This window comes from Marmota marmota, unplaced genomic scaffold, assembly GCF_001458135.2.
Source record: "Marmota marmota marmota unplaced genomic scaffold, marMar, whole genome shotgun sequence".
NCBI classification, from domain to species: Eukaryota; Metazoa; Chordata; class Mammalia; order Rodentia; family Sciuridae; genus Marmota; species Marmota marmota.
The window spans coordinates 18,816,195-18,833,702 of record NW_025999968.1 but is presented as its reverse complement, the minus strand read 5'-3'; the positions used below and the strand labels follow the sequence as shown (position 1 = coordinate 18,833,702).

General features: G+C 33.7%; 1 protein-coding gene across 1 annotated transcript in view; it reads right to left on the bottom strand.

Moving 5' to 3' along the window:
• Tomm70 (translocase of outer mitochondrial membrane 70) overlaps positions 1–17,508 on the bottom strand; it is a 33,805-nt gene that overhangs the window by 5,009 nt on the left and 11,288 nt on the right. Inside the window, exons 2-10 of the mRNA XM_015478582.2 lie at positions 16,811–16,984; positions 15,022–15,148; positions 13,741–13,850; positions 11,074–11,222; positions 8,509–8,716; positions 5,217–5,351; positions 4,787–4,894; positions 3,732–3,848; positions 1,047–1,144 (exon numbers count right to left, since the gene is read on the bottom strand). Of these exons, the coding sequence (XP_015334068.1) occupies positions 1,047–1,144; positions 3,732–3,848; positions 4,787–4,894; positions 5,217–5,351; positions 8,509–8,716; positions 11,074–11,222; positions 13,741–13,850; positions 15,022–15,148; positions 16,811–16,984 (1,226 nt within the window). The remainder of the gene's footprint in view (positions 1–1,046; positions 1,145–3,731; positions 3,849–4,786; positions 4,895–5,216; positions 5,352–8,508; positions 8,717–11,073; positions 11,223–13,740; positions 13,851–15,021; positions 15,149–16,810; positions 16,985–17,508) is intronic.

The window sequence follows — 17,508 nt, the reverse complement described above, 5'->3', positions numbered from 1 at the left end:
TGCAAAAAAGCAGTCATGTGACCATGGCTCAGTATCAACAGAAACACAAATGTATTACACAATTTCCATCCTCAATAAATTTTATTTTGACTTATAAATAAAAACTACTCAAAGCAGTACATAATCAGCATCACATTGTGTGTGGATTTTTTCCCCAACCTATTACTAGTTTTATAGTCTAAGTTCCTTATTAAAGAGAAAAAAACAAAAACAAAACACATCTGGGCTAGGGGTGTAGCTCAGCAGTAGAGCATGAGCTTGTAAGGCCCTGGATTCAATTCCCAGTACCATCACAACAACACACACACACAACACAATAGTATCCAATGGTCTGGGATCCATTATTATTATTTTGTACCAAAGGATTGAACCCAGGGGTGCTTAACCACTGAACCACATCCCCAGCTCTTTTCTACATTTTATTAGAGACAGGGTCTCACTGAGTTGCTTAGGGCCTTGCTAAATTGCTGAGGCTGGGCTTGAACTCTCATTCCTCCTGCTTCAGCCTCCCAAGTCGCTGGGATTACAGATGTGTGCCACCATGCCTGGCTTGGGATCCATTATTGACTTGCCTTGCATTCCTTACTTTTTACATTTTTAAGCGAGGTTTCTTTTTTCTTTTTAGTATTTATTTTTTAGTTTTAGGTGGACACAATATCTTTATTTTTATGTGGTACTGATAGAACCCAGTGCCTCATGCATGCTAGACAAGCACTCTACCACTGAGCCACAACCCCAGCCTGAAGTTTCTTATATTTAAGTACACAAGGATAGAAATGCACACTCTGTATTTTTCCTATTTTGATATAAGTAATGTTTGACAGGATGCTTTGAAGTAAAATTGAAACCCTTAACCTAGGGTAAAAAATAGGACATTTATTAATTTTATATAAGAATGAAACAGCATTTATAAGTGTTAGGAAACTGTTGATGAACTCACAGATACCACAGTCCCATTCCTCAAAGGCCAAAAGAAACCCACTTTATTACAATGAAGGAGAAATTTAGTATCTTATTGGAACAAACAGAACCACAAAAATACATACCCTTTATGAACATATGTTGTGGCATTATCTGGTTCCAAATCAATACATTTATCATACATTTCATCAGCTTTATCAAATTGCTGTTGATCTGTTAATGCCTATGTGAGGAGATACTTCAGTTATATTAAAGAAACTGTTAACCTAAACAGTTAAGAGTATATTGTTTATTATTATTAATATTTACTTCATTTATCCATTCATTACCAAATTATGTTTTAAATAATTGTTATTTAAACTGATTTAAATTTTACACCTTAATTACTGGAGTTTCTAGGTGGCACTGGTATAAATATGAAATCTTAACTGTCCTCTCATTTTTGAAAGTATATGTAACCAGATAATTTGGGAAATTGTGGAATAAGAAAATCTCACTCTGAGTGACAGTTCTAATATTACAATCTCACAAGTATGTTCATCTGCTTACTCATAATTTATTATAATATATATCTTAAGGGCAATACTCACTTGGAAGGATAAGTTAATAAGTTAACCTGTATGTGTTAACTGTTAAGAGTCATTCCTTAAAAGATGACTGATAATAAAAGCAGACATCAAGTAATTTGAGGGTGGGGGGGACGGGACACTATGGGTAGAGGGATGCTCTACCATTGAGCTACAACCCCAGTCCTTTATATTTTTTATTTTGACATATGGTCTCAATAAATTGCCTAGATTGGCCTTGAACTTTTTGATCCTCCTTATCTAAGCCTCCCAAGTAGCTAGGATTATAGGCAAGCACCAATGCACCAGTAATCAGGTACTTTTACACAAATTTCATGGCTAAAATAGATTATATGGATACCAGATCATGCTCAGAACTTTCAGAGTTCTTAGTGTTTAAGCCCAAGTCTTGAGGATTAAAAACAGTTAATGTATTTAATTATATTTGTGGAACTCCTGGAAGTAGGATTTACATTTAAGTATATGTGTATATGTATAAAAGTTACATTACATCTAACTATGTAAATAAAAAATTTAAAATTTCAATGCAAATACACTGTCATAATGCGTATGCTAATAAGACAGTTCATATAAGTCAAGTCAAACCAATTTTGAAGGTATAACACTGAAAGGGAATGTGCAAGTAAGAAAAGCTCTGCAGAAGCAGGGCATGGTAGCACACACTGTAATCCCAGTGACTCAGGAGGTTGAGGAAAGATCACAAGTTTGAGGACAGTACTGGTAACTTATTGGGATCCTATCTCAAAGTAACAAATGGTTGAGGGTGTGTATCTTGGTAGAACACCCCTGGGTTCAAACCCCAGAACCACAAAATAAATAGATAAATATTAAAAAAAAAAAAAAACTTTGCAGAAAAGTTGTTGATAGTATTGGTTTCTTTAAAGCTACTCAGTGGCCTTTGCTACCTCTTAGCTCCTCATAGAAATCTGCACCCAAAAAGCCCTTCTAAATTCCATGATGGTAGTGACACTTTCTCGGCTGTTACTAATTAAGGCATAACCCCCAGTATACCCAATCAATACAAATGTCATCTGATAAAAATGTACAATGGCCTTATTTGAACTTTGACACATTCTATAAAATTTTTATATGTAACTAGCAACCAGTGTTTCATATTTTATTATCCCAGGAACTATAAAGAACTATGACTAAGAAATAACATTATTTCAAACTGAGGTTAAATGACTTCTGGATTGTTTCATATCCCATAATTTCAATCCTGATAATGTAGTGATGTGACGGTCCCTCCCTAAATTTCCTTATAACCTGCCTCAAGACAGCATGAAGAAAACTGAAACTAAATTAGGCTACCTTAAGAATGGTTTCGGGCGGGGGGGGCGAGACTTAAAAAGAAAAAAGAATGGTTTAGGGAGAGGAATCTATCAGGGTTATTAATTTTTAAATGTTTTTTGAGTTCTGTGATGTTTGTGGGGAAATAAACTCCAACAATTTTTGTAATAAAAAGAGTCAGAAAATCTATAGACTGATGAGATTGCCAGTTTATGCAGATACCAAAATCAATTTACAACTTGAAAGACTCAGAGGGGGCAAAGTATAACTGAAGCATTAAGAAGCTCATCATTTTTATTGAAAAAGGTGATTTGAAAATTATTAATTTTTCAATTTCAGACTCAACTAAAAGGTTAAATTCAAGTTTAAATTCTACTTTTCATAGCTTCAGTCCTATAACAATAAAGCATCAAAAATTTTAGACAAACCAAAAAGAAATTAAAATAAGCCATTAAATTAAATTAAAAAGCCTAGCTAACCATTTAAAAGGACAATGATTAAACAACAAGAAAATTCTTCCTATGCTGGGTACAGTGGAAGGTGCCCATAATCACAGCACTTAGGAGAATCACTTGAGCTCAGAACTTCAAGGTAGCCTTAAAATACCCAGCCTGGGTAAAAAAGTCAAGGAAAAATAAAACACCTCTCCATGAATATTTTCCCCATCCAATTACAAACAATAAATTTTCCTAAAGTAATTATTTTTTATGAATCAGATCCAAATGAAAACACAAAAGAAATGTTTGCCATAAACTTCACCACACTATGAGTTTAGGGTCATGTTTTCTCAACTCTGCAACATCTTAGCCTCTCCTGAGTGAATTAGACAATCCTGGGGGCCACGAGAAACAGCAAAAAGCTGCAATCAGGTAGCACTGTTTTCCATACTGAGATTCAGCATACAAATGCAGTTCTTTAAAAAATCACATTTACCTGAGCATACAGTGCATAGCCTTCAGCACACCTTGGAAATTTCTTTATGACCTCTTCAAAACCTTTCATAGCTGCCTGGATTTGTGAAGAATTGTTTCCTGTATATGCCTGGCGATACTGTTTAAAAAAACCAAAACATGTCTGTCAAACCAAGAATTCAACAACTTCTAGAACATATTATAGAAAACACAAAATTACATAATTCTTTCCAGAATAGCAGGTGATTTGTTATAATTTGTGTCCAAAGGGTTTCAAGGAAATATCACAGCAGCAGGGAACCAAAGAGCTGGCCTCAAATTTGGCAATTACAGGTTTGCGCCAGTGTGCCCAGCTACATGGAGGAATTTTTTTTGGGGGGGTACCAGGGATTAAACACTTGACCACGGAGCCACACTCCCAGCCCTATTTTGTATTTTATTTAGAGTAGGGTCTCACTGAGTTGCTTAGTGCCTCACTCTTGCTGAGGCAGGCTTTGAACTCATGATCCTCCTGCCTCAGCCTCCTTTGCCGCTGGGATTATGTGTGTACCACCATGCCTGGCTACATGGGGGAATTTTTAACTTGATAAATTTTTGTCTCATTTTTCATCTATGAGTGTGTTTATGTTGTAGATGCAATTTCTTTTTTTAAAAGGAAAATTCTTTTAGGACTCTGGTTACTTAATTTTAATAAATTCACCTTTTCAGTTTTTTGTTTCTGAGTGTCAAGGAACAGTTCTATAAAGGAAGAACGAAGACAACAGTTATGTGGTCATGATTATAAACTATTTCCTCAAAATGCTTTTTTTTTCTATGCTGTTCTATTATAGAAAAGCAGACCAGTTCTGTTTAGGACAGCATAAACCCAGGATCAAATATCTGTCAAGATGAACTCAAAACACCTAGAGAAATACAGGAGGTACATATGAGTTAACATATATGCTTATTAGTATTCTGTACCCCCTGCAGTCATCCTTTGGGTGAAAAACCGATTTTTCTGAAAGACAATGAGATACTCATTTCTGTTGACCCTGCAAATAAAAATAATTAGGAATTACAAAACAAAGTAGTACTTACCAATGCAAAACATTTCTGAGCTTGTGCCAGAGCAGACTCAGGTCTTAATCTAATACATTCATCAAAATCTGCCACTGCTTCTTCAACTTGATCAAGCAGTATTTTCAGCTAGGGAAAAAATACATAAATGCAATTCAAAATAATTAAACTAAATGTCAGTTAGGTACCTAGTGTCTCTTCTGTTATCATAGCTAATATTCAGTATGTAGTAATTATTCAATACCGAGTTAATTTGTAGAAACAATAAACTAACCTATAATTAAGACAAATGTTCAAGATGAATTAAGTAAAGGCCAATTCGAATTGTAAACTATTATAATATTTTTTTCACAGCTATTGGAAATGACGTAAGAAAATCAAGAAATTCTCAAAACTGGTTACCAAATAACTCAATCTATAGATCAGAACTCTAGGTAAGAAACAAATTTACCTGTCCTCGGTGGTGATAAACATCTGCATTCTGAGGATCAATGTCAGCAGCCATGTTAAAATCCTGAGTAGACAGCAAAGGCTGCTGCTGTTGCATGTACATGCTGCCTCTTTTGATGAGGGCGTTTGCTCGAAGCTATGGACCCAAAAGAAAAGGTTCATCATTACTCCCCCCCCACACACAAAATTTAGTTGTTTTAAAAAACAAACTGATGGAATTTACATGCTACAAAGGTCATCCCTTTAAAGTGTACATGTCAACAGTTGTTTTTAGTATCACTTTAGTTGTTTTTAGTATCACTATCACTAGATTGTGCATGGATCATTCAGAATATTCCATCATCCCCCTCCCCCACCAAAAAAACTCTATACACATTAACAGCCACTCCATTCTCTCCTACTCTCTATCCCTTGAAAAAACCACTCATCTCCTTTTCATTTCTATGGACTTGCATATTCTGAATGTTTCATATATAATGTGGTCTTTTTTTTTTTGTACTGCTTCTTTCATTTAGCAAATGCTTTTACAGTTCATGTGTGTCATAGCATATATTATCCATTCTTTTTTTATGGCTAAATAACATTTCATTGTAAAAATATATCACGTTTTATTTATCCATTCATCACTTGATGGACATGGGGGTTCCTTCTATCTTTAGTTATCATGAATAACAATGCTATGAACATTCATGGATACATTTGGTATATACTGAGGAGTGAAATTGTTGGATTACATGGTAACTGTATATTTAACTTTTTAAGAAACTGGCAAAAAGGTTCTACCATTTTGCATTCTCACCAGCAACAGAAGGTTTCAATTCTTCTACATCCTTACCAATGCTATTATCCATCTTTTTGACTTACATCCTATTGTCTGTTTTTACTATATAGCTATCCAAGTAGGAATGAAGTGACATCTCATTGTGGTCCCCCCATCACCATTCTGGAGACTGAACCCAAGACTTCATACAGGCAAGTGCTCTACCATTGAGCCTTTTTTTTTTTTTTTTTTTAAACCCCTACCCATACCCCTTAATTTGAGAAAGGGTCTCAATAAGTTGTTCAAGTTAGCCTGGAACTCACAAATCTTCCCTGCCTCAGCCTCCCAAACAGCTAGGATTACAGCTATTTGCCAATATGCCCAGCTCTCATTGTGCTTTTGATTTACATTTTCCTAATAACTAATGATGCAAGCATATATATTTTCATGTTATTACTAGCCATTTACAAGCCCTTACCAGATAAATAATCTATGAGTGTTTTCTCCCATTCTATGGAAGGTGTTTTTCTCTTTTTAATGGTGTCTTTTTTATACAAAAGTTTTTTTTAAAAATTTTAATTAGAGCAGTATAATTATACACAGTATTTGGGTTCATTGATAAAATTATATATACAAGGAATCTGGTTTCAATTCCCACTCCCCCTTTTCCCCTTTCTCTCGCCCCCTATTTTCTCTCCTCAACTCTAATCTTTTCAATCCTTTATTTATTTTTTATTAATGCTTTCTACATAAACATAAAGGTGAAATTCCCTTTGGTACCTTTACATGTGACTATAACATGATTTTGTTAAATACATTCCAAATTTCTTCCCCTTTCCCTTCCTTCCTCCTTCCCTCTTGTTCTCTTCCTTCTATTCCACTGATATCCCCCTATACCTTGATATCTGATCTCATCTCCAACTATCTTCTTTCCCTTATTTTGCTCTAGCTTCCATGTATCAAGAAAACATTCAACCCTTGATTTTCTGAGCCTGGCTTATTTCGCTTAGCATAGTTATCTCCATTCCTATCCATTTACCAGCAAATGCCATTATTTCATTCTTCTTTGTGGCTGAGTAAAACTCTATTGTCAAACATAAAAGTTTTTAATTTTGATGAAGTCCAGTTATCTTTTTTTGGATATTTGTGCTTTCAGGGTCATATCTCAGGAACCCCTGCCTAATACGATATAATAAGCATTTACTCATCTGTTTTCTTCTAAGAGTTTTATATTCTAAGCTCTTACATTTGGAAATCTGATCCATTCTGGGTTAATTTTATACATGGCATATAGCAGACATCTTTACTACTTGTTGTTAATTAAAAGTTCTGATTAAAAAAACAAATAGGGGCTAGGGATATAGCTCAGCTGTATCAAGGTAGAGTGCTTGCCTAGCATGCACAAGGCCCTGGGTTCAATCCCCAGCACTAAAAAAATAAAAAAAATTTTGTTCTAAGCAACACTATGTAGGTCAATTACATGTATATATAAAACGAGAATGGCCCCCCACATTCTTAAAAAAAAAAAAAAAGTTTAATGCCCTGTTTCAAAAAAATAAAAAGGGGCTGGGGATGTAGGTCAGTGGTAAAACACCCCTGGGTTCAATCTCCAGTACCAAAAACAAACAAATAAACAAACAAAACCCCCCAAAATAATAGATCACAAATCTTCACAAATATCAGCAGGAAATAAATATAATATTAGGAAGCTATCGTCAACTAGAAAATCTAATTTTGAAACTTTTACAAATTTTAAGCTTTAAAAACAACTTTTATATTCCTCAATATATGAATGATTCATTTGGAAGTAAAAGAAACTACTGAGTTCACTTAATTCAATGAAGAAACAGGCTACAGAGATTATAACACTAAGAAGGAATGTAGTTAACAGTTGGCTAAGTTGTGTCTTGTGGCACTAAGTAAAAGAATCATGTAATTCAAGATATCCCCATCTTAATTATGAAAATTATCACAAACACATTAAGAACACTTGGAAAATGAAAAGCTATCCCAACCACACAACTACAAAAAATTTCAGTATAGGAATATATCACATTTTTAGAATCATTTTTTTCCTTCCTATAACACAAAATATATTGTAGTTTTAGAACCTGTTTTTTTTTTTCTTCCTATAACAAAACCTTTCTTCTTATTTGTTTAGTCTCATTAAACATGTTTATAATCTGGTATTATGGATCTCAAGCTACCTACAGTAGTACCAATAACATTGCTACATTATCCTTATCATTACCCAAACATAGTCCAATATAGTAGGAAATAGCTACACTGGGAAGCTGAAACTACTAGATGTTACAAAAAAAAATACTTTCCTAGTTGAAGATACATATTATTAATATTTTATCTTTTAGATTCACTACTCCTATTTTTTCAGCATTAGGTATAATTTCATCTGAAGCAAAAATAGCCTTTTGGAGAATGACAAGTAAAATGCTAAAATAGCTGGCAAAATATCTATAAAAGCATCATTTCTATTTATTAAATTTTTCATATGCACATGCAGTTCAAAATGTACCTTCACATTAGCTTCTTTCAAACTGATGACCTTATCTAAATCAGGTTTGGCTGCATTGGCATTGCCAATAAGCAGGTAGAAGGTAGCCCGGAGTAATAATGCTTCTGCCATGTATTTGCCTTGAGCTTCTATTTCTTTTGAGCATTCACTTATGATTTTGTCATAGTTTTCTTCTTCCATGTACTGTTTGGCTTTTAAATATCCAGAACTGAAGATGAAAACAAACAGAGGTAATGATTTACTATGAAAGGACCAAATGCTAAAATCTTGCCACATTTACCACACCTATGTTAAGTAATTATCTACGTTGCCTTAAGAAGTTAATCAACCAGTGTGGAACTGGAGTTGGAAGGTAGAAGTTAAATGAATTAGGATTTATGAGGTAAAATGAGTTTTTCCTGATGGTTTAGTTGGCTGTTAAAAAAAGAACCTGCAGAGTCAATGGCAGAATTCTGAAGTTAACACCTTGGCTTAGATACATCAAAAGATGAGCTAATCAAAGACACAGACTGGTCTGTAAGGATCCTGGCTTATTTTCCTTCCTGTCTGGCACATTGATAACACTCAACAGTTGTTTAATGCCTAACAGAGGAACAGAGAAATAGGAAATAATCAAATGAGTTTAATATCATAGAAGCCAAGGTAAGAAGTATTATCAGAGCCGGGCTTTGTAAAGATCACTGTTTTGTGGAGCACAGACTGAAAAAGGGAACAAGATTGAAGACAGGTAATTACTAATGGACTCCTCTTACAGAAGATTCACGTGTTACCTAAAAGAACAGACCTAGAGTTATTAACTGGACTTATTAAAGAAGAAAATTTAAAGGAAGACTCTCCTATCAAATACGACTTTAAAAGATGCTTGTTTTTAAAACTGCAGTGAGCACAATATTGCTTATTATTCTTTTAAGGTGTTAACTTGATACATTTCAGTAAAAACCATACTTTGAATTCTAATCTTACCATGGGCTGGTGATATGCGATACAATACTCTTGTATGATTCTATGCAGTGGCAGCAAGCCAGTTTCCAGTGAGCCATGGGATCATGAGGACAAAACCAATACTCTACAGCGTACTATGTTGCTCAGTTATAATACACAGTAGCTTAGGTATAGTAAAATACATTTGACTTATGGTATTTTCAACCTTTGACATGTTTATTGGAATATAACTCCATTAAGCCAAGGAACATCTGTATAAGTATAAATTAAAGTATATTTTCTCATTGCAGTTGTTATATTAGGTATAAAGAAAACTGGCATGCAACTTAAAACTTATATCAATTAAAATATTTTAATTTTGCACTAACATTTTCTATAATCACATTCTAATAGTTCTTATACTCTCTTTTATTCTTTAGGTCACTGGGCTAACAAACAGAAACAAATCAAAAGTAAAAAAGTTACTCCTTGTTGAGAACTGAAGCGCTAAGTATATACAATCATGATCTCTAAACCCCCCAAAAACCCTGCAAGCTAACTATTACTAAACTCCTAAATAACCCTGCAAGATAACTATTACTAGCTTCATTTAAAAGATGATGAAGCTAAGGTTATGAGTCAAACAGAATTTAGAAATTTGAGGACAAATCCAGTTAGTGTTCTGATGAGAACTAGCTATGTCCTGTCATATAGCTCTTAAAATAATTAATTTCACTTAGTTTTTATGAAAGAAAGACTATTTCCTTACCAGAAGAGGAAATTATTTACATCAGTGTCACCAGAGATATCAGTTATCTCAAACATTTATTTCCTAACTATGATTTTTAAAAGAACATATATCAATTAATATTTGTACATCTAAAAAGTGGCAACAACAATAGAAAAAGTGGAGATAAAGATCAAAAACAATCTGCTTTCCAAACCCTCTAATGCTTTAGATGCAAAAATCCAGTTATATTTTACTACTTGAACAATATTGCTCTTCCATCCAAAATCATTTAAAAATGTCATGTTGGTACTAATACTGTGCCTTCTCTTAGCCGAGAGTCAGATTTCACTGCAAAACACAAGTAAGTGATAAATAATGAATGGGAAGCAGGCTAGATGGCATAAACTACCTTATATGGCTAGATCTCCAGTTGTAAACATAGCATCATGTGCTTTGGTTTTAGCTCTCTATAAGATCAATCATAAGAAATCTAAAAAATGGTAATTTCCTGGGCAAGCAGAAAAAACCTTGAAGAAATTTACTCCTTAAGCACTCCTAAGCACCTCACAACTTATAAACTAAAAATAACCTGGCTCTAACATTTGGGTGTTGAGCTACACGATAATTTTCAAGTTAGTGCCTCTATTCAAACCACCTGACTTGAGAATATCACAAAGGACTTAAAAGCAGGATAGTTGTGGCAGTAAAAAGTTGAGTCACCAGAAAAGTAACAAACACACAGTAGAAAGAGAAGTATTTTTACAATAATAATGATAATATAGACGTTTTTAATTATCTATCCATATCTGTGGATACGATTTTTTTTTTTTAGGTGACTGAACCTATTTAAGCTCAAGGATAAGTACATGGCACCAAAAAAGCTGTTCAGTAGACACCATGCTTTATGTACTCACTTTTCTTTTACTTCTAACGCTTCTCCTTCCTTGTCTTTATCTTCATCAGATTTCTCTCCTTTCAGCATGGGCTGAGAAATGATATCATCAGTGAAAGAACTGAAGTAAGATTTGATAAACTGTGGAGATGGCATCAGAGGTTCACGATTCTGAAATTTAACCATGTTTTAAATATAAGAAAAAGGATACACACAGCAGAACACTAAGAATAACTGTTACAAAAAATGTTAAAATCATTTACCATGGGCTTTCCTCTGATGATTTCCATTACTGGCAAAAACCACTGAAAGTCATATTGCATCTAAAAAAATGGTAATTTCCTGGACACATTTCCTATATTAATTATTTATTTTTGGCATAGCTACTTGATTCATAATTTTTTGAGTTCTTATTTCTCCTTATGAAGCATAATTTTTGAAAGTTTTAACTAAAGATGAAGTAACATAGCCAAAGAGCTCTCTTAAGATTTATTATTTTTGTTTTGTGGTATTTGGGATTGAATCTGGGGTGTCTGCCAGACATTTTTGAGACAGGAGCTCCCTAAGTTGCCAATGCTGATCTCAAACTTGCATTCTTCCTGATTCAGTCTCCTAAATGGCTAGGCTTACAGGTGTGTGCCATCAGAACCCAGCCCTCCATAAGATATTTTTTGGACTTTTTTCAAAATTGAACCCAACAGGTTTAAAATGAAAATATGATATTTAATTTTTATGTATAACAAATGTCATCATTATTATCTTGGTAGATTTTAATGTCTTTGTATTTAAAGAGGAAAAAAGGAATCTGGCTTTGTAAGTAAATTATCTAATCTCAGATAAGTGTAGGATAGAAGAAAACTGAAAAAGAAATCTAAGGAGACCTCATTGCTACAATTGTGCTATGAATGTGTCCCCAGTGCAACACTGTTGGGAGTTTGGACTTTATAAGAAGTGAATAAGTTATGAGGCTTCTATCCTCAAGAATGGATTATTATCATTATTTGAGAAGTGGGTTAGTTAACAAAATAGCGGATTCCTTATAAAAAAAAAAAAAAATCAACTCTTGTACCTCTATAGAATGACACAGCACAAAGACACTTACAGATGCCAGCACCTTGATACTAAACTGAACTTCCTAGCCTACAGAACTATAAGAAACAAATTACTTTCTTAATTACCCAATCTGTGGTATTCTGTTATAGTACTATAAAAACACCTGTATTTATCTTCCTGCTTTCCCTGGGAAGAGATTCAATTTGTCTTAGAGTAAAACAAAAAAATATTTTGAATCAAAGGGATCACTTATCAAGCGACAAATATGCCTCACTTCAACATTTCACTAAAGACAGATCTGAGAAGAAATATATAGTGGCAATCATTTATCACTTTATGGGAAAAGCTTAAACAGAAATGTAAATAGCATTTACTGGAAATTGGGTAAATTACTAAGTCTTTTAGTTTCCCATTTTAGCTTAGAAATGAGGCTACCACCTCCCTGCTTTCCACACGTGGTTAAAATTTTAAAATAAAAATACTATTCTATAAGCAATGGACTTAACTATCACAGGAAAAGGATAAAAATTCTGCCACTTATTAGTTACACGACCTCATTCATGTCATTAACCCTCTAGTTCTCATCTCTAAAATCACAATTGAAATACTTCCCATATTTATTTTATAGGGTTGTTAAAAAATCAAAATAATATGAAAAGTATTCTGCGATTTACAAAGTAGCATATAAAGTGATTAAAAAATATGTGAAAAGCAATATGTAACCTATGCAAATAGAGGTTATTTGTATTTTCTTAGCACTTTTGCAAACCAACTAGTCTACTCAAAAGTGACATTCTGTAAACATATACAAATAAACTAGATTCCTTCAAGTCTCAATTATGAGACCCTAATATGATGTTTCACAAAGTGTTTTTGAGGAATACCAGCCTTATAAGATACTCAAGGAAAAAAAGTTCCATAGTTTTAAGAGACTGAGACCTATTATATTCTTCTTATACTTTCACAACACATTTTAGTATATTCAAGTCCTAAAGTGAAGAAACCTGTTTTAAACTGTGTAATTCCACTAACATTTAGAGATGAAAATTACACACACACACACACACACACACACACGTATATGTACTGAATCTTTGCTACTCTCCTAGAACTCTACTTACTTCTTCCCTTGGCCACTTAGCTACAACAGGTCTTTTACACTTAGTAACAGTGTCTCTCACTAAATTGTAATTCCATAAGGTAAGGGACCCTATTCCTCCAGCATAGAACTTTAATAACTATTTGTTGAATTAAATAAACTATTTCTGTAAAAGGCCAGGTACTAAATAGTTTAGGCCTTGAGGGCCAGCCTCTGTATGTTACAATTAAAAACAATTTGTGAGTGGTTGGATATTAGGGAGCAGACTGGATTTGGCGTGTGGGACACAGTGTGGCAGGGATAGAGGTGGACTCCTATGTTCTCCAAGTATAGCACTCAATAAAGTCTATAGTACAACTGAAAAAGGATATACCACAAAGCTCAAGCTCAAGGGAAAAAAAGAAATATAATCCAGTTACAATTTCAGTTGTTACCCTTATCACCATGCCTAAATTCAAGTAGCATAAATTAAAAATTACCCTTTATAATGTATTACCCCCCACCACCACCACCACTACCCAACTCAGATTAACTTACTTTGTATTTTTCTTTGGCTTTCTCTTTTCCAAGAAGTTTAAGAACTTTATCAGCTAAGAGCATGCTTTGTTGATTTTGGAACCCTTCTAATATACATACAGCAGTGACATCTAAAAGTGATCGAAACATAAGTATTAGTATGAAATTACTGCAGTTTACAAGATTGGTGGTTCCTTAACCATTCAAAATATTCAAAACAATGGCTGTTCCTTCTCTTTCTGAACTCAATTTTCTAACAATTCTACATCTTTGCTTCTCTGAACAAATCAGTCTGTTGTTGCATTCCCTTGATAACTTTGGCTAGTGACAATGTCTTTCTTTTTCTTATCCCTTTTCTTCTAAAACTCCAATTTAGGTTACCCCTTTCTAAATCAACACTCCTATCAAATGTCACAATACCAGAAAACCTCAAATTTTGCTAAAATGTTCTCTAAAGCATTTGCATTTGATAATGCAGACCTTTAAAAAAAATGAGCCTTTTAAAATGTTACTTTGGTCTGATGACAAAGTGATAGGTGTGCTTTCCATTTGTGAGATCCTGGGTTGGATCCCCAACACGTGGGGGAGGGGATCTTTATAACAACACTAATTATGGCTAAATCTTATTGATGTTTTAAAAGCAAATCTGAACATGCAGCAGAAAGCACTTTTATGCTGTAGATATTACACTCTGGTTTTAAGCTTCACATCACCTAGAAAAATGTACTTTAAAAGTCAGTGTTCTATTATCTTAATTGCAGTTTTGGAAGCAGAAAAGGCCAATTAAAGGCAGTAGAACATTTATAGCATTTATTAAGAATAAAAAATTCACTTGAATGTTTTGTACCAGTTACATAATTTGCAATTGGGCATAAAATGTCTGAAAATATGAAGGACAAAAAAAGTGTTTTCTCTAAGACTCAAGTAATTTCATATTTATATAGGATATTAACTGAAAATATATAGAATCTTAGAAACACTATCACTTGCTAAAACCTTTTTCTAGTTTTCTTACTCATGGAGTTATACCAATCCTTACTAAATGCCAAACTTAAAATGTGTGGTGTATAACCTCCAAATTTTAATACCCATTTAACACCATAGTTGAGAACAAAGATAATATTTAAATATCAGCAATTTCAATTTAAACTAAAAAACAAAGTCTCAATTGGGGAAAAATTTAACTTTTTATTAAAGAGAATTAACTGATTTATCTGCTCACAAGATAAAGTTTCACATATATTTACCAATGACCACAACATCTCTAGTAATTTTTATATGTAAAAACAAAAACATTCTTACCTTCTAAACATTCCTTCTTATTGTCTAACTTTTCATGGGCTTTTGCACGTCTGAAGAGAGCTTTCACATATTTGGGATTAAGTTCAACAGCCTTTGTACAATCTTCGGCCACCTCTTTCCATTTTTGCTATAATTTAAAATATTGATAAGAATTGAAATGATCAGAGTCACACTAATGAAAGTACTGTTCAACAGACATCAGTTTTCCAGACTTAGCAGGCCAAGTATTTGGAGTCCTATAATAAAAAATGTATTCCCAGTACCAAGAATTAATATCTACTATATACTATAAAAGCTCATACAAATATCTGTGCTAAGGCAACCAGATTTTTTTTTTAAAAAGGCAACAGACATACTTAGGACATCTTTCTACCTCCAAATCTACAAACATACCTGCAGCTTTTTCATACCATTTCCTTCTTTGCTCCTATTAAAACTGAGGAAACACCCATTTTCATCAAAAGCTAACCCTTCTCTCATAATCTGGATCAAGGACTTCACTCTTTCAGCTATCTCTTCTCTGCTTCTCTTCTAAGCTATTTCTATAACTATAAAAACACTTGCTCTAGTATAGTCCATCTTTTAAAATTCCTTATTTGATTCTGTAACTCCCTATAGCTATCCCCCTCCAACAACAAGGGCCAATATTCCAGAGTTGCCACTTCACTTGATTTCCACCTATCTCACTGGCAGTTCCTTCTCAGTTTCCTTTTTGAATTCTCTCCCTCTACTTGATCTCTACATGCTGGAATCTCCATGGCCTCATCACTTCTCTTTCCCTATACAATTATATCTACTGTCTTTCTATAATATCTAAAATAAGGTTCTTAAATTTATCTCTAGCCCAGATCACTTTCCTAAAATACAGACATTTCTCAAGTTGTCTACTCAGCGGTCTCATTCCTTTCCACCCACTGGTATTAAAATCCTTGCTTTTTGCCTTTCACATCCAATTCAAGAGGCAAGTTTTGTTGGTCTTCAGTTTCCTTCATGTCACACTGAGGTTACTGCAATACCCTTACCTGGGTCTTCCCAGTGACCATTCTGGGTTTTTTTTGACAGAACAGTGCGAGCAATCTCGGATAATGTTCTTGCCCCGCTTAAAAACTTTAAATGTTTCCATTATACTCAGAATCAAATCCAAACTCTTTAATATTACCTATAAAGTTTTTCCTGATCTGGTTTTTTCAATTTCATCTCTCTTAATGCTCTATAGGAACTTTCATGCCTCTTTAAAAACAACAAACTCTCTCTTGCCTCCAAGCAAATAACATAATACTGCTTTTATTTATAATATTTTCTTCTCCATTATTCTGTGTATCAATCTACCCATATAAATATACAATGATCCTAACATGTAGCCTTTAAAAAGAATGAAACATCTGCATATGCTGATGTTAAAAGGTGTAAGAGATATTGTGACAACTGAAAAAAAACCCCAACATACATAAAAGGAATTCATCTTTGGTATTTTTCCCTCTTACATACATACAACTATTCAGATACAGGTTGAGAAATAGATGAAGACAGGGTCACAAGAAAACTTTAATTTTCTACAAAAACCAATTTTATAAAAGCTGAAACAAATATAAGTTTGGAGTACATTTGTAGCCATCAAAACTAAATTTAATTTCCAAAGATTTTTTTTAAATTAAAGGAAATTAAGAACAAAAATCCTGAAATTTCAAAATAACTTCAAAAAATGTATTAGATTTGAGTAGCAGTAACTGAAATTTTAAGAAAATATAGAAAAGTAAAAGGAACAGAGAAAACAATCTAGAGTACATACCAACTGTTCAAAGGCAGCAGCTCTGTTTTGATAAAACGTGGAAAGGTCGACATTCTTCTCTGTAGGGCATAAACTAATAGCCTCAGTATAGCACTGAATAGCTTGTTCATATTTTCCTGCTTTAAAATATTTATTGCCTTTGTTCTTGGCTGCCTGGGCTCTATCAAGAGAGTTCTGAAATGAGAGGAAACAATTACCTAACACTGATAATCAACATTTGTAAATAGACTCAGACCACAGTGATTAAATGATAAAGTGATAAAAGAATAATGGGAGAACAGAATGACTGTTATAGAGCGAGTTGCTTCATATAAATAACTACATTTGATAGAATCTTACTAGAAGGGTTGAGCCAAAAGGTTTATATTTTTTAATTTTAAAAAATTCAGACTTTTTCAGTGCTTTAAATACCACTGTCCCATCATTCCTGTCAGTAATTAGAAACAATGACAGCATTCAATTGTTTTCAGTATAATGGATATTAATTAAAACAGTGGTTCTCAGCCAAGGGTAATTTTACCCCCTTGTTTTAGAAAAACCCAGTTTCAGGATATCAGAACCAGCCACCAAAGGTAGAATATACCGTAAGATTAAAGAAAGAGGCAGCAAGGCTGGAAGATACCCATACCCCAAGGTAGAAAGAAGGGAGTTATATGCTTTGGTGGGCTGTAGCCAACCAGAATGTACCTGGCCGCTAA